This window comes from Malurus melanocephalus, unplaced genomic scaffold (genome assembly GCF_030028575.1).
Source record: "Malurus melanocephalus ecotype Western Australia unplaced genomic scaffold, MMel_1.1 scaffold_122, whole genome shotgun sequence".
Classification (NCBI taxonomy): Eukaryota; Metazoa; Chordata; class Aves; order Passeriformes; family Maluridae; genus Malurus; species Malurus melanocephalus.
The window spans coordinates 1404127-1429808 of record NW_026623354.1 but is presented as its reverse complement, the minus strand read 5'-3'; the positions used below and the strand labels follow the sequence as shown (position 1 = coordinate 1429808).

At 40.1% G+C, this 25682-nt stretch overlaps 1 protein-coding gene across 2 annotated transcripts in view; it reads left to right on the top strand.

Annotated features, from left to right (window-relative positions):
* Positions 1 to 478: 478 nt before the first annotated feature.
* GFRA1 (GDNF family receptor alpha 1) overlaps positions 479 to 25682 on the top strand; it is a 130933-nt gene continuing 105729 nt past the window's right edge. The window contains exons 1-3 of one of the 2 annotated variants that reach the window (XM_057370292.1): positions 479 to 678; positions 1785 to 2069; positions 3289 to 3372. In XM_057370292.1, the coding sequence (XP_057226275.1) occupies positions 639 to 678; positions 1785 to 2069; positions 3289 to 3372 (409 nt within the window). In that variant the 5' untranslated portion in view covers positions 479 to 638. Of the gene's footprint in view, positions 679 to 1766; positions 2070 to 3288; positions 3373 to 25682 lie in introns of both variants that reach the window. The other variant, XM_057370291.1, reaches the window with a different exon arrangement.

The window sequence follows — 25682 nt, the reverse complement described above, 5'->3', positions numbered from 1 at the left end:
CGCTCCGCGCAGCCCCGCGCACCGCCCCGGCCCCGGCGCGGCAATAAAGTTGCGTTGGCGGGGGTGGAAGAGGCGAGGTGCCCCGGGGGGCTCGGGAGCCGCGGCTCGGGGCTGCCAGCGGGGTTACTGGCCCGGCTGCGGGGCCAGGGGCGGGCGGGCGCTGCGGGTCTGTGTGTGCGCCCCCCTCCCGCCCCCCGTGCGCTCTCGGTCCCTCCCTGGGAACAGGCGCTGCCCACCCAAGGAGGCGACCGGAGCTCCTGCCCCGCTCCGCTCGCTCACTCGCTCACTCACACAGACACACACACACACATAAACCCGTGCGTGCGCCTCTCGCTCCCGCACTGGAGTCAGTGCTTGTGCCTGCAGGTTGCTCAGACCTGAAATCTAAGGGAAAAGCTCAGCGTTTGCGTCGCTGCTCCTGCCGCTGGTGGTGGTAGCGGTGAAGAGGAGAGGGGGTTGTGGTTTGTTTTTTTTTTTTTTTTTTTTCTTTGCTTGGTGGTTTGTTTTTTTCTCCCTCTTGAATTCAATGGATCTGAACTTGGAGCCTTTGGACCTCGGCGGTTTTGGAATATCTACATGCTGATCATCTTTGTTGTGACACATCAAGTCGTTTGGGGAAACCATCCGAAGACAGCAAGATGTTTCTCRTTCTCTTGTACTTCGCTCTGCCCGTAGTGGGTAAGTTGCTGATGCCTGATTTCGGTCTGCACATCGCTTCATAAAGCAAAGCATAGGGTTTATGGGACCGGGAGCCTTATCGTTGTCAGCCTATTGTTTAGGCAGAACAGTGAAGTTTCCAGTAGTTTTTATGGCTCTGCCTCACATCAGCTAGCCCAGTCTACATTTAAAGCTCTGTGAGGTTACACACTTCGGTACTTGCCTGTCTAGCCTCKTGTTAAATTGGGTTTTCGCAAGTTACAGGGAAACTTTTCATTTAAATAAAATAAGGCTGCCTGGGGAGGGTGGGGGATGACAAGAGGCAGCTGAAGGATTACATCTTCACCTGAACCTGGCAGCGTGCCCGACTGCTAGTGGTTTGCAGCCCAAACTGGTTTCCTTTCCACAGGAGAGGTTAGCGTTTCCATCCGCATGTGTCTGAGGGAGCATGATGGGGGCACGATGGAGAGGAGAGAGTTAATGCAATTTGCTTTGTTCTCCTGCAAAAACATCATACGTGGAGAGAAATGGGGAGGGGGGGAGTAATAAATTCTACCTTTATACATATAGAAAAAGCAAAAATGTGTACAGCCTTTAAAAAGTGACTGACGCAAAGACAGGCTAATATCAATCAGTGAGGGTACTTATCTCTCTGAGCGGGTTGTTCCTGTATGTAATTGAAATTACAGCAAAGCTCTTGTGGAAAGTGAGGGTGAATATTTAACCCCTCAGTTAAACCTTCAAATGGAAAGCTGATTTGTTTCACCCAAGTGGATCTATGGAATAACAAATGCTTGTTTTGTCAGGCACATTAACCCCTCTGGGTTTTCTTTCCTTTTTGCGTTTCCTCATAAAGCAGCCGTGTCAAGGTTAAAAAATACAGTTTCCTTGGACTCTCCCCAAAGTGGATGTAAGCCCATGGAAGCCCTGTGTGCTTTTTGCTAAGGTATAACATGAAGCCGGGAGGTTTGCAAGGTGCTGCCCCGGGGTTGGCTGCATGTGCTGCCTGAGGAGGTGCCCCGTGCTTCCCAGAGGCTTCTCCGGAGCCCGGGTTCAACCCGACCTCCTCCCTCAAAGAGCGTGTGTTGGTTTGTGTCTCCTCTCCATAGATGTACTTTTGTCTGCAGAAGTGAGCGCGCTGCCTGGAGGGGACCGCCTGGACTGCGTGAAAGCCAGCGATCAGTGTCTGAAGGAGCAGAGCTGTAGTACTAAATTCAGGACACTGAGGCAGTGTGTAGCCGGCAAAGAGAGCAACTTCAGCCGGGCCACGGGCCTGGAGGCGAAGGACGAATGCAGGAGCGCCATGGAAGCTCTCAAGCAGAAATCCCTGTACAACTGCCGCTGCAGGAGGGGCATGAAGAAGGAGAAGAACTGCCTGCGCATTTACTGGAGCATGTACCAGAGCTTGCAGGGTACGTGGCAAAGCGCAGAAGCCCCAGGGCAGGGTGTGGGTTTGCCCTGAGCCTCAGCCGRGCTCTGACCCCGCTTTGTGCTCTCAGCTGCCGCCCCGGGACCCTCCGGCCGCCCCCAGCGCAGCTGCGGCTCCTGCGCTCGGCAAATCCGCAGGGASAGTTCCCTCCGGGGGACAGGCTGACCTTAACAACCCACAGTCAAATATAGGGGCACTAGCGTGTGCGAGAGACACAAAAACATCATTTGGAGACATTTTCCTAATTATACTAAAACTCCTTAATCAGGACTCACCTAAAACAAGACCACAGGACACTAGAACTAGTTTCTTAGCTTTTTTTTTTTTTTTTTGCTGAAAGTTTAATATGAAGAGAAGCATTGTTTTAAGAAAAAGTTCATTTTTTCCTTTGCTGTATTTACTAGCAGTATTCCCTGGGCATGSTGAGGCATAAAACCCCCAAAGTTTATGGCTCCTAGAGCATGTAGATGTGCCAGTTAGAAGGGATCTGACAGGGATTGACTCAGGACTTCTCTGTTTTTTATATCACTGGCAAATTTCCCTTAATCCACTGAGAACAGTCAGGTCCTCATATGAGAGGCAGCATTTTTAAGACCTGTAATGCTGTGGCCCTGGAATTGAAGGTGCAGCCTTTAACTTAGTTTCACTAAGCCTTTCACTTTTTTTGGTTTTTAGTTGTTTCAGTGAAAAGGGAGATAATCTCTTTCTGTTCATTTATCCATATACTTTAATGCATCCATCCATATTTTTCTGGCTAATTATAACAATGGACATATTCTGCATCACAAGAAGTTTCCCTTGCAACAGCATCTTGTTGGGAGTGTTTTATACCAAAGATGCTAGTTTTTGGGTGTTAGCTGGGCTTCTCTAGAAAAGAGCTTTGTTATGGTGAGTGAGGAGGAACATCCTTGCTACAGCTGCTCTTCTGCTGGCATGAGATGGGACAGTCCCTGTGATGTCACAGGCTGKCTCTGCAAATTATGACCTTACCCAGAGAGGAAGGAGAGAAAAGTGGTCTAGTGACAAGGATAACTAGCCCTTCTTTCAGGTGTGCTTGTAGTTAATTCTTTGAGAAGAAATAATGATATTAAGTTTTTAAAGGGAGTACCTACCACTGTTACAGAGTAAAAGTAAACAAAAAAAAATCTTACCCTGACTTCTTGTATAAGAAAAAAAACAATCTAAATGTTTCTTTTCCTTAGGAAATGACCTGCTTGAAGACTCCCCTTACGAGCCAGTTAACAGCAGACTATCAGACATATTCAGGCTAGCACCAATTGTATCAGGTAAGCAGACTTAAAATTCTTTAACTGACACATGATTTTGTAATTGGATTATGGAACTTTCAAGCAGTGCGCATAAATGAAAAGAAATGGTAATGGCTTCCTGGATTTAGGAAGCTCATGATATAGTTGCACAAAAGAAAAGATTAATTGGTTTTGAAGTGAAAGAGTGCTTGGCAGGATGGCAATTTGTGTTCTTTTTGAGTCATTCTTGACAATAAATGCTGAATTTTCCTGTAGGTGGCAATCTGATTCCCTGCCTTCCCAATTTACAAATCAGTTCCTTTTTGGGAATTTGGTCAGTGCAAGTTACCTCCTATTGACATTGCTGAAGATCAGAAGATAGATTTTTCAAATGTTTGCATAAGGGAATGCTTTATAGTTCATACAGATCCATAAGAAAAGGAAATTCAGAATTAAAGCTTGTCTTCTTTTCTGGAACTGCTACGTTTTTAAAAAGCTTATTCACAACTTCTTCCTTTTTCTAGTTTTTTGTTGTWGCTGTGTGGCTGCCTTTCAGAACTTTTTTGTGGTATTTCAAATATTTTGCTTGTTGATTAAGCACTGATGTTTGCTCTTTATCAGCCTAAATTATACTCATTTGGGATCATATTTTTTGAAAACATAGTCTTTTTGGGCTTTCACTGGGGTTACAGATTTGGAATTTCATTTATTTTTAGGAGTTTCAGAAAGTCTTTTTTGAGGATGCAGTCTGTACTCTGGACTTTTATTTATTTAGCTCCATAAAACAAAAATCAACTGTGCACAGTACAAAGTGTAAGTTGGACAGTTCTGAAGCTGTACCTAACTGACATGCTATGAATAAGGAGATGGCTCTTTAAAAGAAAGAAAAAAAAAGACCAGAGAGAGTGGCTTGACCGATTTTCAGATGTACTTACACTTTTTAGGATTCAAAGTCCCATTAAAAGCCAGGGGGACTTAGGTTGTTAAGTGTTTAATGGTACAGGTTTTCAAAGGCATATAGACACATAAAATGTAGATAACTGCCCACTGGGATTTTCAGAAAGGACTAAGTGATTTAAATAGGCGTTAGATGCCCCGGCAGTTTGGAAAATTCTAAGTGCTTAATGCATCTTTAGGTACCTTAATGCCTTTGAAAATCGTCCCTTTAGTCACTTTTCAATATGTGACTTCAGATCCTTATCCCATACATCTTTTGAAAGCATTGTCCTATTTGGTGAGCAAGCCTGTTGGAGAAATAGTAGAGAGCAAAGATTAATCTATCAAGAAYCTTTATGTCTTTTATTTTTTATTGCTTAAAACTCCAACTTAGTAAAAAACCAAGACAAAATCAGTGCAGAGGAGTTCCAGGCAGTTTTCTTAAAGTTTAYGATCAGCCTGCCTGGGGCCAAATTGTAACTTGCCTCAGCAGTTTTATTGTCTCCGGAGAAACACCCTATCTGCATGCTGCCTTTCTGTTATTTTCTCAGATTCCCCATTTACTTGCAGAATGAAAAAACCCTAATTTTTCATGCACCTATTCAGTGCATCAATGAAATAAGACATAGTTGCCAACAAGTGATGTCCATCCTACCACAGTCTCTTCAGGAGCTGGTGGAATGGTTWGGACTCATCTCATGTCACCAGTGCACCCCAAATTGCTGCTCACTTGGTCTGAAGTTTCAGGCTTACAAGGATTGGAGGCCTGGGATTCACAGGCAGTTGTGAGCACATTCATGTTGTGAGCAACAAACAGAAGTTGTAATCCAGTGGAAAAACACCAGCATTTGAAAGTACTGTCAGCTGAAAGAAAAAGATTAGCAAAAGCATTTTTCTTATCGTCATGGTTACTATTGCATGTTGTATTCTTTAAAGCTTCTCAGYCTTACTGGTTTTTTGCAGAGCTCTGCAAATACAGCAGAACTTGGTGAAATTTGATTAAAACAAACAAAACAATCCCTGTACAAGTAGCATTGGCAGGGGTTTCATAACTGGTGTTCTGCTWATGTGGATGTGATGTTTATAGATGTTGCAGCACTGTTTGCTCCCACTTATTTACTTGTGTGTAATTAAAAACAGCAATTAACCCTTTCATATCACAAAGCCCATTCTGTGGTGACTTGGTATAAATTAAGTACCATGCATTTGCCACCTTCTGTATTTATTTTTGTGACAGTACAAAAAAATTCATAGTAGTTGTCTTTTGTGGTGTRTAGAAGGAGAAATCACTGGCTGAGATGACTGTTTTGTGTCAGATATTTCTTTTGTAGTGTACACAAGTCTGACAAATGAAGGACAGTTTTGAAAAACAGTTAAGTTGATGTAATTCTGTTCTGATAGATGTTCGAAATTATTCCCCCGAGGAAACAGGGTGCCACATTCTCTTTAATTTAAACATCACGATGTTGATTTAGAACAAAAATCAGGAATATATCACTAAATCTTACACTAGGTTTGAGTCTTCCCAGCTGAAAGACTGGGCCTCTTTTTTTTTTTTTTTGTGTTGGGCTTATCTGGGTTTGAATTTTCTTTATAAGTACTATGTCTGATGTGGTGCTTCTGCCTCAAGGGTGTGAATTTCTTGCTGTTAAGCAGCTCTTCAAATTGCTGAAGACTTGTGTGTTTGTTTTGGAGGGTAACAGATTTGGGTTAGTTGTTATGATGTAAAGATTTTGCTTAAACAGACATTTTTGCTTGAACCTTTGCAACTTTTGAGAGGTGAAAACATTTTAAGGCTGCAGACTTCTGTCACAACTACAGTAAATGCAAAATCTGTTGATTGGATTTTAGAAGTGAGGTTCACACTACATTAAGGAGAGATGCTTGAATTAGTCACTTCTTGAAGCTGTCTGTGGCTTTTTACTACCTGGAGAACACTTRGCCTCTTAAATTTGTGTTGTATTTGTTGTTATTTTACTATTTTGGTGGAAGCTCACACAGGATAGTGGTCATCTCGGGCATGCTGTAAGAAAATACCCTGCATTAAAAATGTAGCTGCACCTACCTGTAGAAGTACTTTCAAAAGTGTTTCTGAAATGTCTCCATTTCAACACAAAAGGGAGAGCCACTACATCTGAATAAAAGGCCTTAAGCCATATCTGTGAAGTGGTGTAARTAGAAAACTCAGTGTTGAAAAGAGTTGGCTGGTTAGATCGATGCATTTGGGGTGACATCATGCTCTCCTCTCATGGATTCACTTCTAAGTTGCCTTGTTGTTCATAGGCTTATTACCCCATTGTTCAACTTTGTGAATCTTCTTTCTTTTACATCCATTTTGTTGAGAAATAACCTTAAAAGAACAGGCTGCCTAAATCAGAGTTTGTTAAAACATAGAGGGTTTGCTGTTAATCTGTGGAGAAGTGGTTTGTTACATGCTGCTAGTCAGACCTTGTTTCTGGTTGCTAAAGCATAGGACTGGTACAAATTAATTATTTTGCCAGTATTTCTTCTTAGTATAATAGACTGTTTTTACAAAGTTCCTTTTGYRTCATTRACAAATGAGGGACAGAAAATGGCTYGTATGATTGTGTGYCAAAAGGAGTGTTCCCTGATTCTGCTCTTCTCATGAGAGGCTGCTTGCTCTAAAATCTCTGGGAATCTTCTGTTGTAGAAGATAAGTGGAAGCTTATATTTAGAAAATGATATATTTTCTATTTAGTATGGTAAATGTCTAAATTAAACCCAAGAATTCAGTGGGCAGGCTTCTTGCTGGAGTGCATCATTCCACATTGGAACACAGCACATGGAGTTACCAGCTTTGATTTACTCACTGAGTAAGCTCTGAGTGCAAACAGAAATTAATGTCAGTAAGGTGTTTTTTTAATGTATGTATAAAGTTGAGAGTGCAAAAAGTCAGCAGTGCTGGAGTCTCAGGAGTGTCTGTGCTGGTGGCTGTTACACCTTCTGYAGGATGTGTGAGGATGGCTCTGGGTCTCCCTCTAGGGTCTCTCCATTGCTCACAGTTGATCAGCAGTTTTCCCACTTTCTGCTGAGTTTTCCAGAGTCTTTTAGGCATCTTATATAATTGGCATTCACAAATCACAGAGTTGATTGTGGGGAAAGAATGAATCCAATGTGCAAAACACTGTCTTGAGGATGTGACAGASTTTTATAAGGAAAAGTTCCCTCTCCCCAGCATTAAACTACTCTGGGTATTGATGGCAGCTATCTGCCCCTTCCCCATTATATTTTTATTCTGAGGGATGCGATAGAGACATCACTGAGCATGAACTGCCCAGTGTTTCCTTGGAAAAGTTGCCATCAGCAAAGGTGGGGGAAGAAGGTTGGGGCTTTTCAATCTGAATTCCCAGGATTCAGGGAAACAGAACTTTCTTGCTTGTGTGCTTCTCCTCGTACCGTCTCTTCTTCCTATTCTGTAAGAAGGAGCCGTAGAATTAGAACAAATTGTGTCATAGTGAATTAATTTCCCCAAAACTTTYGTTACCCTATAAAATTATTTTAATCAAGAATGGAGTGTTTCMCTATTAATTTTTGTAGTTCTTGATCTGATGTAAGAGCTGTGTTCTAAGTAACAAGTTCCTGACACTTTAATTATTATTTATTTCTTGTTTTTTTCCTACCTGGAAAGTAACTTTTCATTTGTAGAATCCATATATGGCATTTTTTAGATTGTTTATCAAAAAGATAAGTTAGAATCTCTCTCTTAGTCAAGAGATTCACTGCTTTTCCCTTTTGGGATTTGTGGCATGTGAATTAGTGGCTTCTCCCATGAATTAATACTGTATGACATCTCCAATTCCTGTTGCCTGAGGCCTCTAATCCTGTTTCTGTTCCTAAATCTGTGTGCATTTCAAATGCCACGTACTTTTCTAATTCAACACTGTGACTTTTTATGAAATTTCTGTAAGATTATTTGAGATTCCACTTTTCTACAAAAGGATTTAATTTTTAAAAGAAAGGAAATGTTGATTTCTCTCAACTCTTTGCAATGCCTCTATTAGGTTTTACCCCCCCATGTCATTGCTGCTTGGTTAAAAAACCCAAGGTTTTTCATGTTAGCTACCTTGTACCTACACATGAGTTCATAAACAATAAACTATGTGTTTTTAGGTTAAGAGGAGTCTTGCAATCTGATTCTGGTCCCACTGAAGTAAGCATAAMACATCAAAATCTTCATATTTGATTATGATGTATTCTGTTTCCTTTTGTAATTTTCTTTTTTGGCTTAGTTCTAGTTTTCTCATGTGAGGTCAAGCCTTTTGATAACAAGAAAGTATCATCTTTTTTATATTTAGCCTRCATTAGATTGTCACATGCCCAAATTTATTTTCCTTTATAAGGCAATACCTTCAAGTAATAGCCCTCAAACCAATATTTAATGCTGGTTTTACACAAATCCAGGCTAACTCTTGTTTTTCCCCAGTGAGAATTTGTGCCCCGTTACAAGAAAACAAACAAACAAACAAACAAACCAGGCATCTATTTTAGCTGCGTTTAACAAAACAAAAATAGTTTGACAAAAATAAATCTGAGCATGTACAATGTTTGTGTTCTTTGACATTTCTGACTGCAGATTTTCTTTGCAGAGACAGCTAGGCTGGGTTCCAGGCAGATAACAAGTTATCAAGGGTGCATAGATACCAGTTGCTGATTTCCACTTCTGCATTTTTGTAATCAGATTGGACTTCACACAAAAGAAAATCACTTTGATGACTGTTGGCTTGCAGAAGCTCTCTGAATATCCTGTTTTCTGCATTTCTTGAAGCTAGATCTGATTATGAGAGGGGAATTAAGTACCTTGCTGAAGTAACTGATTAACTGGCCTGTAAAGACAGTGCCTATGCTCTTTTTGCCTTCAGCAGGATCATGAACAGGCCTTGAAAATATGAATATGTAAATACTCTCAGTTTAGTCTGTCTTGCTTTCCTTGGTAAGATTATTGGAACCTCTTTGCTAATTTCTTTGAAGGACTGTAAAACAGAAGGAAAGGTCTTTGTTCCTCAGCTATTTCAAATGCTCAGCTTCGAGCAAATGTAGTGTTTTTGTTGGTCCCTGTAGTCTTTGTCAGCCTGTTTCAACATGGGAAACAAGGTGAAATCCATTCCATGGAAGGAGGAAGCACCTGATGATGCAACACAAAGCATTCATATATGAATATTCAACATCTCCATTAATGCTGAGAGTAGGAAGAGAAAATAGCAGTCTTGAAGGAAAGTCAGTGTTGGGCAGTATTTTCCTGAAGCCTCAAAGCATTGGGACATAGCTGGCTGAACAAACATGACCAGGTACTTTGTTCCCAAATATGATCTGTGCAGTGAACCACATCTTTTCTGGAATAACATCTTTGGAGAATGGAACTGCCATCCTTTAATCTGTGTCTTTGCAGGAAAGCCTCAGTTACGTTGTGATGGGTATTGGATATTGAGTGAACAAATATGTATATATAGACTTTTGGGCAGCAGACTGTGTATTCTTGCTGTTTGTGGTTTGTTAAAGAGCCACCTGCGTTTCTCTGAAGGAGGAGCAAAGCACAGAGGTGCTGCCTGTGGTACTGGTGGGATTTTGAGGAGAGATCAGGTCACTGGGGAGGGAAGCAGAATTGGGTTTTCTGTTGGCAGAATTCGGTTTTCTGTTGGGAGAGGCACCACCATTCCAGGGCTGTGGTGAGCAGGAGCAGTCATGGGCTGCTGCTGGGGATCTCAGACACAGAACAGGCTGGGTTCCCTGTTTTGTAGGGTTTTTGCAGRCTGCAGGCTCTCAGGGGTGAGTGCTGGGACCGTGGTGAGAGCGAGCAAAACCCCCTTGGCTCATGTGGTGACTGTGCTGTTGTCACTGTCTCAATGACAAAGGGCTGGTGCAGAAGAGAAGGCTGCCTTGAGCAGGCAGATTTCTATGCCAGCCTTCCTTTCAGGGCTTCCAAAATGCCTTGTGTGAAAGCTGTTTTCCCTGGCGAAACCAAAAGAGCAGCATCCTGCAGYTTTCTGTCTCTTGATGGCACAGCAAGGTGCAGTTTATGGCAGGCGCTTTGCACGCCGACTCTTTACATTTGAAGGTATTTTTAAACTTCTTTTTTAAATAACCCTATTTGTATTTGATTCTCAGGGATAACTTTGACAGTCTTGGAGAAGCCAGTGCTACCTGTCAGGAGTTGACAGTATGTTAAAAACTCCTAAGAGTAAAATGCTTGTGTGTGATGAAAAGAAATAATGATTTCTGGATTGCAAGGCTGATACTTATTTGTGATAAGTACCCAACGTTTCTTATTTTAAGGTGCATATGATATTGTTTTAACTTCAGAAGGGAATGTGTTTACAGCTTTGAGTTTTAGAAATGTGACTGGTTTTGTTCGTGAAATGTAATTCTGTAATTTACATTATTTTTGGTAGTGTTTTTATATTCTTGCATTTTCCATGGATGAAACTAATGGAGCAATAATGCTGTCAGTATAGCTAGAGCATTACCACAATTAAGTTATTTTTGGAACAGTTCTTTAGCTACCATGATGCTTTGACAATTTTTATAAGTGTCAGGCTATTGTCCTGTACAATCTGCACTCAGCTTGAAATTTAACATGAGAGAGGCATGACACAAAGTGTAATGGCATAGAGATAGCTCTTCCGCATAGAAATCTGCAGAAATGATAGGTTGTAAAGAGACTGGAAGGTATCAAACAATTTGAGTAGAAACCCATAAATAAAGATGAATTTCTGCATTCAGTGGTTATAAGATTTTATCACTGTCTGATGTCCATAAAATGCATTTTCCCATTAACGTTTTGTCATGCAGCTGATGRGGTTCAGAAGTGTTAAATGTTTCATGCTCTTCCTTTTAAATTCCGCACCCTAAAATCAWTGCTAAAGCTCAGTTCAGCAAACCCAGAAATGGCTGTTTCCTTGTTCTTCCTCCACTGGAGACAGCACAGGAATTCTCCCTGCTCTCAGTCCCACAGCCTCCATCCCACTGCTGGTGGTTTTTGGGTGTAGTCCTGGCTATCAGACTCATGCTAACCACTTCTGTTTCCCTGAGCTGAATTCCCAGCTCACTCCTGCCTTGAGGTACCTTTTCCATATTCTGCCTTCCCTTCTTTGATTGTTGACTTTCTTCTCTCCCTTTCTAAGTCCCCCACCAAATCCCCTCCAGCTGCAGGACTTCAGGGGTTTCTTCCTCTGTCACTGCAGCATGGGGTGGCTCTGCTTTCCACCTCTGCTACCCCTCAGAAGTCTGTTTGCACGTTTTCCCATTCCTTCTGTGACATGCTTTTCTTTGCTCTCCTGTCTGAATTTGCACCCTGCTCTTCTGTTCTTCATTCTCCCAATGCCTCCCTGTCCTCCCTCATCCAGGATTTCTGGTGAAGCAGCACCTTCTGTGTTGCTGCAAACTTGTGTTAAACTCAKTTTTTTTCAGCACTCTCCAAATCGTTCTCTCACCCTCCCTGTAAAGAGTTGGAGACGTGGTTTGTTTAGTAAGAGGAATTGTTCTGAGTGATGGAACAAACAAAAGCCTGATTTCCTGCCAGAATCCCCCATCCCTTGGATGTCCCCACTCGTTGCAGAGTTCCTGTCTTCTCTCCCTGTGCAATGCCCTCTCCATGTGTGTCTCTTTGTCCCTTTAGTGGTCCTTAGTTCTGTCCCACATCTCTGCTCTGTGGGGCAGCTGGATGGGTGTTAAATCTGTGCTGAAGGACTGTGGGTCCCCACTTCCTCATGGAATGGATCAGAGTCAGGGGCACGCCTGCCCTGTCTTGTCTGCTTGGGTCTAAAACTCTGGTTTTTCATGAAATTTGTAGGAACTTCACATTCATTCCTCTGACAGATTTGTTCAAGTATGTCCTGTGAGTTAAAAAAATCACTGGGAGCTGCAGGGTGTGGAAAGAGACTAATATTTAATTTACTGAGGTTTCCTTGAGAAATTATGATTAAAAAAAGTAAATACGGTTCCTGTCATATCCCTAAGCATTAGACTGTGACATATCTCATCTTATTCTAGTCTCATAAAATATCTAGTGTGTCATGCAAGTGATATAAATAAACATGCAGTGGACTTGAAACATACAGGCAATTAAGTACAGTTGATGGCTGGCAGTTGTATGAGATAATTGAGCATCTCAGRATTCTCAAAATGGGAAATAACTCATTTGTTTAGGTTAGTTGGCATGCAGATTATTTATTCAGATTTAGAAATGAAACAGGAAAGAAAGGAATCATCTGTCATATATGAACACATAGATTGCATTTGACTATTTGGMTGATACCACATTGTGTTTACAAATGACAGTGCACTTTGTAGAGTCATCTTCTGTTCCAGATGGGTTATTTTTAGGATTAATGATTAAGTTTTGCTGGCGTTTGTTGTCATAAACAAAGTTAAGTAAGGCAATCCTAGCACTTGGTAGTAGTTCCAGAGAATTCTTGCCTCTTGCAAATAGAGTGGAATGTATTCTCCACAGCAGTGGCTTTGCATTAATGAACRCTTAAGCAGCAGATTAAAATGTCTATATAAAAAAATAGGTTAGGATTATATAATAACACAAGTCCGGGATATGAATAACAGTGAAGATGATTTTATTGAGCAGATTAGGTGCAATTAAATCTCAGCTACAGAATATCTAAATACAATTCCAGATCAAAAACCAGTCCCTGCAGCTTTACTTGCTTTCCTTCCCACCTATGGGATCAGCACCTGACAGCAAAGTAAATTATAATTTTTATTGTTGTTCATTTCATGTAGCCASGGGAATGTACATCATGTTATCCATTAGGCCCCAGACAGACATGYCTTTTCTCCACATACACAGTTATGAAACAAGACATGATTGAAGACAGTGAGGTGTCGGCTGTATTTGAAATTCTATTAGAAATTGATGAATTTGCTTGTCAGATTTCTTTAAAGGATTGCATGGGTARGAAGTGCCTATGGTATTCTTGGAAGAAAAGTCATGAAAATTACAGCTTTAAAATCAAGCCATATAGACTGACAAATTGTGTCAGTTCTTTCTCTCGTAATCTGTTACTTAATTTTAGTCTCCTGAACAGTGAAACGGAGGCACAAACTTGCAGTGGTTGATAACACTCRTGACCTGATGAAGTAAACTGATTTGATCCTCTGAGAGGTCAAACTGTGTGTGCTCTGAGCAAACATTCCCCAAGGCTGCTGATGTGTGAGATGTCTCTTCCCCTTGCCAAACATCCCACCTTTGCAACAGAAAATTAAAGGAGACTTGCAAAGAAATGTGGTGTGTAASTGTATAAATCTTGTCTATAAATTGGTGTGAGAATTGTTGAACGTGGGGTTTGGTGAAGTGTTTGGGTTTGGTTTTTTTTTTTAATTTTTGCACATTTGAAAAATATCCAGACAGCTCTTTTTGGAAATGTAAATATATTAACTCTAGCTGTGTTAATATTTAGTGAGTATTTCAATGCTTTTGAATTTGGTAAGTAAAGAACTATTTGAATCTGACTTGGAGCTTTGTTTAGTTTTTAGATACATTTCTGCTGTACAGCTAAAAATACCTTATCTGGATGCCCTTGACCTTTCTCTAAGAGCTGTGGAAAGATTCAAAAGCTTAAATGAGAATAAATTTAGAATTATCCTGTTTGAAGAAAAATGGTTCCAAATGCTTTAGCTCTCTTCAGACTGGAATTGTCAGTCCTACATGTCCAGTCTGCAGAGCTGAGCAGGGCACCCTGCTGCTGGAGATGGGCTTGGGAAGCCCTGGAAAAGGGAAAGAAGTTCATTTTTGAAGGGCTGAGCAGGGAATCAGTTTTGCCCTCCTTGCAGAAGGTGCCAACAAAGGTGTCAACTATAACAACAATTTCTGTAGCTCAGTTTTCTATCCTTTTTCATGCCCCTTTCTTCCCAGTTGGTTCTGTGGAGGTGATTTCAGTCATTACCCTCTTGGGCTATGAACTGGTGACTCAGAGGTGAGGCTGTCAATAAATTAAAGACATCGTTAATGGCATAACCACAGCCATAAACGGTGGATARTTGTGATGCTTGAGCTTTATTTATATATTTATTAAAAATGTGTTGGTATTTGGGTATCCCAGGTGTTACAAGGACATTTCTGAAAGCAGGTGACTTGGAGTGACCCCCACTGCAAGCAGCCACTCTGCACTGCTCTTAYCTCCATCAAATTATTCATTTAACAGGGCAGAGAATGGGTGCACTTGTGGAGCTGTCATTTTTAGTGCTTAGGTACTGCATTGCTGGGCAGTAATTATACAGTCTGATAGTAGCTTTCATTTATGCTAATTGCAAGTAAGCTTATAAACCCCTGAGATTATTAAAAAGAGTTATCTCCTTCCTGTTGCGTTAAGTCAGGGATTTAAATGTTGCAAACTTTTGGTCCTGCCTTAAAGAGGAAAGTGTCACTACAAAAATCTTCTCAATATTTTTGGGGGAATATATTTGGGAATATTCACTTCACTTTTCCCCAATATATTTGGGAATATTCACTTCACTTTGTCAGGCTAAGGAAACAGGAGGCCGTATTCTACTTTTCCTTTCAAAGTCATGTTTGTGGCATTGCGAATGTATATGCTGATTTTAGTAATTATTTTAAATTAACTCAGTGTTTTAAATACTTGTTTAATCCTACATAGACATAAYAAAACTGAAATCATMCTTAAAAGATARTAAGTGACTGTACCTAGSAAACTAAYAGGAGGCAGAAGTAATTGATCTCAWAAATGGCAATGTTTTGTCTGGAGCTGTTTTTAGTAAGATGTTTAGAAAAAAATCCTAATGTAGGCAGTATGCAAGATGTAGTGTAGACTGTGAAGAGCAATGCAATCTACAAGTTACAGAATGAATTACTCTGTCATAAAAAGAATAAAGTAGAGCCAATAGTTAGCTTCCCTTGAGCAGTGAGACCTGCTAATTGAGGGACTGCGTTGTRAGAGTCAATAGTCAGGCTTGTAGAATGCTTCAGGTGACTGGTTCCTGCCTGAGAAATACAATAAATAWTTCTGGACCTGGGCTGTTGTGAGAAGAGCTGTTTCCCACTGCAGCTGTCAGAATGGGAGACGTGCAAAGTGCAGGTAAGAGATAGATGGCTGCTCTGTCTCCTGGGCTGGCTGTACTTCTGTGGCAAATAGTGCTGCCAATAGATTGGGGTGACAATTCACAATGTTCCTAAACACAAATGCTACATGTTGAACAAGATCACAGTCCCAAGGAGCTTGTCAAAGAGAATTAAGGTTTAACATTTATCCTTCCTCRTGACTTTCAGAATTTTGAAGGTATTTCTAATATTTGAAAAATGTTTGAGCTCAGAAAACCTTGGTATTTCAGAGTGTTACTTTACAAATCAGCTTTTMCCTAGATTGTAGCTGAGTGCAGTGGTCTAATTCTGTGTAATGACTTTCTGTTGTGTGAAATGATCCAATAGGCAAAGTGTTTTAATAAAATTCTAGAAGTTACTTTGCATATTTGGAAGGATTTATTATGCTACAACAGGAAATCTAGAAAGGTTTTTTTAACCGGTGTTAACTTCTCAGATGTGTATTATTAAGGTGCAATAAATGTATTATTTTGTTGATTTTTAAAGAGTGGTAGAAGTGTTAAAATACATCTCTAAATCACTCCACAGCTACTTAGAGACAGGGTTTTGGCTAGCTGCCCAAAGTGCTGCACAGTGAATATTTGGGAGGAAGAAAAGGTTTCTTTGAGRTATTTTTACCACTGGGGGACTCCTGCTGTTCACATTTCTTCCATATGGTTTGAAGCACCCTGGATTTGTTTAAAATGGATGAGTTCACCTGAAAGGTGTGGAGGTGTACTGGTATTAGCTGTGGAAAATCATGTTAATTTTATTTGTGAAATGTTTCTCTTTCACATCCTGACTCCCAAGTGTTAGCCCAGGTTGTTTCTCTTTGCGTCCAGCACCGGGATGAGGAGCTGTGAGGTTTTCAGAGGATGCAGCTGAGTTCATTCTCTTGACTGTTTTATCCTCAGTTGTTTTAATGCTTGAGTGAATAGGTGCTGACAGGACTCCAGCTTTTTTTGTATTAAATGGAAAAGCAAAGCCAACGTATATTTGGCAGGCACAAGCACTTGAGTTGAGGAAACTCAAGGCTTTGCCTTTTCTCTCCTGTACAAGTCCTTTCTGACACGGGCTTGAAATTAAATCCAAACACTCCTTTTCCAGCAGGTGATATCACAGAATATGCTGAGTTGGAAGGGACCCACAGGGGTCACTGAGTACAACTCCAATCCCTGTCCAGGACAGCCCCAAGAGTCACACCCTGTGCCCAAGAATATTGTCCAAATAATTCTTGCTCTGCCAGGCTTGGTGCTGTCACCACTGCMCTGGGGATCCTGTTCACCCTCTCGGGGAAGAATCTTTCTCCARTATCCAACCTAAACCTCTCCTGACACAACTTCAGGCTATTCCCATGAACCAGTGACCCCAGAGTGAAGTCAGCTGGTCAGGGCATGGTGTTAACAGCACCCAAGGTTGGGGGCTTCATCCCTGGRTGGGCCATTGATTTAAGAATTGGAATTGAAGCTCCTTATAYGTCCCTTCCAACTCAGATYATTCTGTAAAATCTGTGAAATGCTGTACTAGTGACTAAAAGATCACCTTTACTGATGTAGTTAAAATTCTTGAATTATACGTGCGTTATGGGGAAAGTTAAGGTAGAAACTTCTCTAATTCTGGACCTTGCTGACTGGAAAGTTTCTTTTCATAAATCATTCAACAGCAGGTTTACTGAAAGAAAATGGGGCTCATTTGTATAAACTTCCAGACATTTCCCCAGAAATAGCTCTTTTCCATTGGAAAAAATGCAGTTTTCCTAATTTCCTGACTCTAGTGTGGTTGTGCTGTGAGACTGAATTTAAATTCCTGTTAGGAGTTTTCAAAACCTTCACTGGTGGCACATTGTACAGGAAATGTGTGCACATTTCTGCTCACAGAGCTGACCAGCAGTGTGCAATTTGTGAAGAGCCAAATCTTTTTGTTTGTAATACCATGTGATGTCTTTAAACTATGGGATTTCAGGTTCAGTTTTAGGTTTGAAGGCAGTAGCATCATAAGGCCAAATAAAGCAGTTTGTTGCTGTTGTAGTCTRTATCACAGTTTATTTCCTGCTGCCAATTCTGTCTCACAGTGAAATCAGTTCAAGGACACAAGCTGGTAAGGAACAAGGATGCACAAGTCCCATCTCACACCTGCCATTCAGAGGCCATTTRTTTTATTTGTGTTAATAAAATGAATTGTACTTCAGATAGATGACCACACCAGTTTTATTTAATAAAACAAATATGGAAGAACCAAGTTGGATTTGCTCCATAAGGAAGAAAATCTGTCTTTCATTGTTTAGAGAATGTATCCTGTGATGACAGTCATACAGCGTTAATTTTTATGCAGTACTTACAATTTAAATACCTGAGTTGTTGGCACTTTCTTTTCTGCACTGGTAATGAGTAGATGTTGCATAATCAATTGAAATGTAATTTTGGAGAAGTAACATCTGGAATGAGGCAGACAAGTGGATGGRAAGAAGGCAACATTTTGCATGTGAATAAAACTAGAATGTGTCAAACTCTAAACTGGAGAGCTTCAGGTAGTGTKAAATACATCCTTAAACAGAAAATCCTCTGTTTGTTTTTACTCTCCTTTCATGTCTATCAAAGAGCTATTACACTGAGTACCAAAACTTCTCCTGGAGGAGAATGTGTYGTGCCTSTGTTAGGTGYTGGAGAGGAGGAAATGATCAGTTTSCTTTYTCACATGGCAGAATTCCMCAAACTCTGGTGTTTATGTTAYATTCTTACACAATCATTCCTAGTRTGTAATGAAGTGTAAATGTTTTCCTGTTTGTTGCTGTTTCCACTGGTTTTCAATTGACTCCTAATGAGGAACTTGGAGATAAAACCTGATATCTCCATGAAGTATCAGCACCAGTCAAATTGTAGCAGCTATTTTGCAAGGACATTTGGCAGAGGGAGAATAGTGATGCTTTATGCTTGCATGTTTAAACCTGTTTATTTCATCAGGTCACATTGTTATTTGAAGAATATATTTTGCAGTAATTAAGTGGTGTGCCAATTACACTTCTTTTAATTACGGATTATATTTGTGAGGATGGTGTCAGCCACTTTGAAATTGGCTTCTCATTGTTTTTCCTTTCATGTATGGTGGAACGCTGGGGCAAAATACATTTTGTATTATTTTGCTGCTGCATCTGGAAAGGATTTGTTTTAAACTGGAGAACCCRTATTCAAAGCATTAAATTATGGCAAATATGTTTTATAGTTAACTGCAGCAGTGTTTTCTCCTGCTCTCAGTCACAGGATACCATTTCCATTCTATTATCAGGGTCTCATTATGAGCACTGTAGGCCCTCTGCTACCATTGGGTCTCCAGTTGTTTTCCATCAGAGCTGAATCAAAATCAGCTTCACTGGATCCGATTTTTACTCCCTCCTTGGGCAAAATTTTTTGCTCAGATCACATGGAGCTTTCCCAAGCAAGCTGCAGGATATAACCACTCTCAGCAATGATGTAGCTTTGTGTGTTCCAGGTTGCAAATGTCCCTGGTCTGTGTGACCTTGAGATGTTTCAATTAATTGCATCTTTTGGAATTCCGTGTGTGTGTTGTGCCTGCTTTATTCACACATAAAAGGCACACAGCTATTACCTTTCCTCTTAAGTTCTGTGAGCAAAGAGGGTTCTGTTTGMCTTCTGTGATATATATCTAAGCTCTGTAACTTCTTTAAAAATATTTTTTCAACCTTTGGTCTAATTCAAAGTGTTATTTTTCATTAGTCATGAGGAATACGGATTAAAAGCTCTCAGAGTTTTCATACAGACTTTCATACAGCAGACTGATGCCTCTGACAGATAATCTTTGGAGATAYCTTCCACAAAACAGGACTTGTTCTTGATAATTATTCTCATATTATGACTACTRCTTCTTTGCTTTGAGCAACCTGATAAGGAGTCAAGAAAATTCCTTCCAAGTACAGGAGATTTTCCGTGTGGGCAGCTCTTGAACTTAAAAGCTCTGTAGATATTTTCAGTGTTTCTTTTTCTCTCTTGCACTGATGAAAGTCCATCTGATGGTAACACGTGTGTGCCACTCACACTTTACTTCACTCAGTACTTTACTTCATCATCCCCTTTCTCATACTGGTCAAATCTCAAAGACCCTTATAGGCACAAGACAGGTTTTTATGGAGCACTTTAATGTCCTGTTTGTGATGCTTGTCATGCGTCTTGTGTGTATTTTAAGCACTGCTGTGATCATCGTCTGACTTTAAAATTCGTATTCATTACAGAAGAGCAAGCAAGCTTTAGACAGTTATGGTATAAAAKCTGTATGCCTTGCTCTATCAAGAACAAATAAAACCAAAACCTTGGATGAAATTCATTCATAAAGGTGAATCTTACAGAGCAGAATTGGTAGCCTTATGCYTTTCACCTACACCTCATGCTACAGATGGAGAGGATTATTTATGTGGAAAACTCTGTTTATAGCTCAGCAATCAGATAGCAGATGTATTTTCCTTCATTGCCAGAACCTCAGAAACATCTTGTCCTGTTTGTAAAACCTTCTAGTTTATGAAAGTTAGAAAGCTCTGAAACAGAACAAGCTGCTCATATTTGTAAAGGAAGCAGCTGCTAGATCCAGAGCTGRTGCTCTGGGAGAGCACTATTCCCATCTTTGTTTAATTGATAGAGTTGGCACTTYTCGTGCCACCACTCTGAAAATGCTGCAGCTTAGAAGTCACTCTTGCCTGGCTTTATGCTGGCACACACCCAAAGGAAAATTAAGACAGCTCTTCTATGGCCCCTTCAGTTCAAGATGCTTTAGTCAGTTAAGTACACTATTATTTTTTATATCCTAAAGCAAATTTGAGTGTCTTTATCCCAAATACGCTTTTTAGGTACCTCAAATTTCCATTTTWAAATGCTATTTATAGTATATTTCTCTTTGATACTGGCCATTCTTGTAATTATAAAACTTGCCTTCATAATTGAAAAAYACGTTGTATAACACTTTGAGTATTTTTCAATGTTTGATTTAAATTACAAAGTTTAAATCAAACATTGAAAAATTATCAAAGTCAATAAGCTTTATTTGCCCAGCTTATCTTTGGAAAATATATGCTTTATAACTACCCTATGCACCAATATTTAAAAGGCCTTGCATTATCTGAAAAAACTCATGCAGAGAATCAACAGCTCTACCACAGGAATCGACCAGCATAGTGCTGCAAACAAGGGACCTTTTGTACCTCTGCAAGTGCAGAACAGCATGAATTTTACAACTGCTGAGTGTGCTCCCAAGTTAACTACCATTTASAGTAAATAAAATAATTCCCTATTAAAAAAGTTGAAAAAAAAAATTAGTGGCCTGTAGCATCAGTTTTTTATTTATTCAGTTTATTGTTTATTCAGCTCTAACTGAAACTGCAGTCAGAAGTCAGATTTGAATCACAGGCTGTGGGGAAAAATTCATCTTTTCAGTAGGGCTAAATAATTTGAGTAGAACAAAGTGCTAATGCAGCTGTCTGGAACCTGAGTTTCTTGGTGGRTATTTGAACTGGATAGACACACCCTGTGATGCCAAAGTTTTACATTGAGTAAAGGGGCTGAGAGCAATTAACTTCAGCCACTTAGAGGATCTATTTGAAAAGAAGCACCATTGGTTTAACAATTGTGTCAAACAGTGCAGTGAGCAGTGTGCACAGCCCTGTTYTGGTGTGTGAATTTGGTGTGTGTGCACAGTGTACCATTCATGAACACTGCAGGACTGTAGGAGTTCTCCTCTAGCAGGGGACACAAGATTCCAGTGATCAGCCCAGTGACTAAAGGAAGGTGCTATGGGTGGAGTAAGGATTCTTTGTGAAACCCTGATCTGAGACGATGAATTGTGATGAGGAGGAGGTGCTGTGAGGGTTCCTCTGTCGTACACAGGCTGTCCAGTGAACCTGCACCAGCTCTGGCTGTCACTGCACAGTCCCCAAAACTTCTGSTTGTGTCCAGGCCTGACAGAGATCAAGCTTCCCAAGCATAATGACAATTATGTTCTTTCTCTGAAGTACCTGGCAATTTCATTTCCTTCCCCCATTGACTTTTAATTATTATTATCTTTTTGCCAATACTGTTGAGCTTTCAAGTACTTTGCGTTGCTTCAAAGGAGGTTTGCTTCCATATTAAGCTAAATAAAACTCATCAATAGTGTGCTTGATGCTTATTACTGTGTGTAATCACTGCTGTAGACCATATCAGATTTATGGTACTYGCAAACCCTTCTCCTTTAAAGTCAAAAAAATCCCAGACCTTTTCAGTCATTGCCTGGCAACTCAGTTCCACAGTTGTCTTTATTTATAACCGAAAAAACTTCAGAAATAATTTTGTAGGCTTTTACTTTCTCATCTCTGCTTTTGGAGAAGTTCCATTTCTCTCAAGCATTTGTTCTGCTTGTTGTGTAGTTTGAGCTCATTGTCTCACGCCTTGCCACATAAAGCCATGAAATGTAACTGATGTGGACAAATTGAGCATGTTATAGTTTCTAGGATTTGGAAAACATATCTACTTTCAGGAATAAAGAACAACTTCTGAAGGTTTGTAAAATGGCCACGTTTAGTATTTACTTCAGACAGGATTTAGCAAAAATRAAAATGTTTTCAAGTTTTAAAAAGTTAATGTCGGCATTATTTTTGGAGCACTTTAACACAAAAGAATCTTTCTCTTGCATACTCTGAAAAGCAGATGAAACAAAGGAAGGGCACATGGATAATTTGCATTCCTTCCCTTTGGTTTTGTTTCCAGGGCCAGCACATTTTGGTGTTTGTGTTTAGAAGATTATGAGAATTGCATTAAAAGGCCCCAGGGACTTGAGTGGCYATATTATGCATTTAAAGCCATTATTACTTTTACTAACAAATCCTTAAGTTTCCAGTTTTAGAAAGAGAATATGTTCTAGGATGTAAACATCTAAGAATGGGAAAGAAAGAGGCAAGGAAAGCAAACTGAACCCAGTTGTTGGCTGAGGTGCCAATGGCTGGGGCAGGTGGGGGATGAAGGGGTTTCTGAGKGTTTGGGTTTAGCTGCTGCTGCTGTATTTGGTGTTTCCTTGCTCAGGAAAAGCTGTGATAGTCTATATGTGGGAAAAAAAGCTGTTCAGGTTAAACATTGTGGGGATCACCTTCCCACCCTTGCTGAAACCGTCTGCATCTTGTGGTAGCCCATGGCAGAGAGTTTATGCAACAGGAAAAAAAACCCAAACTACTCATTGGTTCTGCTAAACTTCCTCAAGTGACCATCAATTCGTATGTCTCTACTCTGAGACCTCTGATGTGGTGTCTCATCCAAATTAAGTTTTGTGGGGTTTATTCTGGCTTTTGTGATCTTCCAGCTCCATTTCAAGCAATCTGAATTTTAGACCTGTTGCCGTGTAGCAGGACTGTGTCACTGCATCCCCTTAAAAAATGCTTGATATCAGCCATGTATAAACTGATTCTTCCATTAAATGTGTGTGTGTTTGGTAAAATATTGAGAATTTTTCTGAAGGAATTGGGATAGATAAGTATAAAATCATTATCGACACAGTTACCATTTATACCAGTAAAACCTCCTGGATATTGGTTAGGACCAGAGCATGATAACAAGGATTCAGTAGTAGGAACTGAATCAGAATCTAACCTTTTATTGCATTTCACATCCAGAGATCCTGATTATGCAATATTTTGGTGCCAATTTAGTTTAGTAATGATTGCTGTCTTCTAGATTTATTTTTAAAACACTGTGTTGAAATAAATGCTACATGAGAGTCCGACAGTATGTGCAGTGTCYGTCACCATCCTGTTTGATTTCAGAGCTTACTTGCTGCAACACTGAATAGGACCTCTGAAATAACTCATGTGTTCTCCATAGGGAATATATAGATGTGATTTAATTACCAGTTGACTTATAAATACAGCTGAAAGAGTACTTCTCAGAAAATTAGGGAAAAAAAATCTRTGAAGTTTAGCAGCTTGAATCCATTGTTGGTTTGGGACATATCAGTTGTGCTGCAGAAGTTATTTCCCCCTGGCCTGTGGTTTTGGAGAAAGAAATGGAATAGCTATTTTGAAGAACAGGGTGCTTAAATTGGATGGTCTTTTCATAAATGCATATTTGTATCCGTTTGGCTTTTTTGCATGTGTTTTTATCTTCATAGGGGATATCACATTGTTTATCATTTAATGAAACACTGTTTCTTTCCCAGTGACATGACTGGGAAAGATCTTCCTCACAACACATGCCTTTTTGGAGACAAATTTCATGACAGGCCATGCTGGTGCWGCATCTGTTATACATGTGAAATTTGTGCTGGTTCTCAAGAGTGTTTGGCTCTTCTGGAGAGCTGCATTTACAGAAACTCTTTTCATGGCAGAAACTGTAAACTATTGCCTTTCTGTCTGATCTGCAGCTGCTTCACATCTTCTTTGTTGGGTATTCCTTTGATGCAGTTTCAACAATGATCAAATTTGTTGGTGACACAAAACCAGATGGGTCARGAATGGACTTGTGTCCAGGCCAAAAAGGCAATGACCTTGAGAGATTCGAGGAATAGAGGCCTTGGGGAGGAAAGGCAGATTAACTGTTCCATAAATACCGAGTTCTGTAGGGCGAGGGTGAAGAATGGTGGAGAAGGATTAATATTGGTGGCATTAAGAGAAAGTCACTTTCTGAGAYTGTTGTCTCAGTGCTGCCCTAACATGTCTTTTCATGAAAACAATCAGTTCAATCTTCACAGTCCTAAAATAGCACAGATGGAATGAGGCAGAGCTAATGCACAGAATGAAAAAACTTTGGAGGATACTGCTGTAATATAAGTARTTTACATTTCAACTCTCAAACAAGTGACCTTGCCAAGGTATTTGGGAAGAAAAGTAATCCATATTGCTTTGCTAGACTCAGATAAGTCATCAGTAGCTGCTAGAGGGATGGAGTTTAATATATTTTTATAGCCCAGAGAGTTTAATAATACTTGRATTCCTTATGCCTGAATTGCATGTATTGTAATTAAAAAGTAATTCAATTTCAGAAATTCTAAATAGATATAAATTGTGGTATACTCATACTTCTAATAATAATATGCCTGGTTCTGAATTTGGCTTATAGTTTATGAACAGAAAACAGTATTGCACTTCAGTGTATTCATTTAAAAACACCAGTACTAAATCGGGTTGTCTTGCAGATTTTCTGTTATCCGTAAAAATGAAAGCCTTCTATAAAAGTTGTAAATGTGTTACTAGTTCACTGCTGTTTTTATTATTCTGGTTTTACATATATAATTTGTTAAAAAATCAAAACTATTAAGCACTGCCAGAGAAAGCAATCCATTCAACATAAACAAGTGTATGTGGAATTTAGTTTTGGTCATGTTTTCTCCATGACTCTTTGGAAGCACAGCAAGCATTTATAGCTCTTGTAGAGAATGATATTTTAAAGATTTGAAAAAGGAAAAGATGAAACTAGGTCTGTATTGTATAGGTATCATATGGAAAATGGGAAGTGGTCTGAGTCTGATATTCTGAAACTTGTGAATTGCAARGGATGCTAGCAAAATGACTAGAAAATTAGTCCTGACAGCTATTGGCTGAGATAGTGGAAAACATCTTCAATTGTACAGGACTCTTGGAGACAGAATAAGTGCCAAAGCAAAGCAAATGGCAGGYAGAGACTTGTTCCTAATCATAGAAAATGAAAGGAGTTCAAAAGTRAAGAAGTGGCAAGTCTGTTTACAGCATTATCAAAACATGATAATTCAGCAGAGAAAAAAATAGAACAGTGCTGTCATAACTCATTTCCATGAGGCAGAAYAATAGGAGACCTGARSWCCCAGAGCAAGAACCACRGAATGGTTTGGGTTGGAAGGACCTTACAGCTCATCCAGTCCCATCCYTGCCATGGCAGGGACAGCTCCCACCATCCCAGGSTGCTCCAAGCCCTGTCCAGCCCGGCCTTGGGCACTGCCAGGGATCCAGGGGCAGCCACAGCTTCTCTGGRCACCCTGTGCCAGGGCCTCCCCACCCTCACAGGGAAGAATTTCTTMAAAATCCCCCATCTGAACCTGTGCCCTGTCAGTTGAAAGCCGTTCCCTCCTGAGTTTTCACTATATGGCTTTGTATGAAGTCCTAACTTGGCTTCATTGTGTCCTTGTGAAGAAATCCCACTGCTCCAGTGGCTGAATGTTCTCAGTAAGGGCTTCAAATGCTGGGCAGAGCTTTCTCAGTGGTTTTGCTGTGAGGTGGTGTTGAGCACTGATATTTTCTATCTTTTGCACTGATTCACATTGAGACCTCCAACTTCATCCTTTCTTCATTCAGATACATTTTGTATAAAAAATAAAAGCACATTAAAAAGTCTGTGATTTCGCCCAAATAAAATAC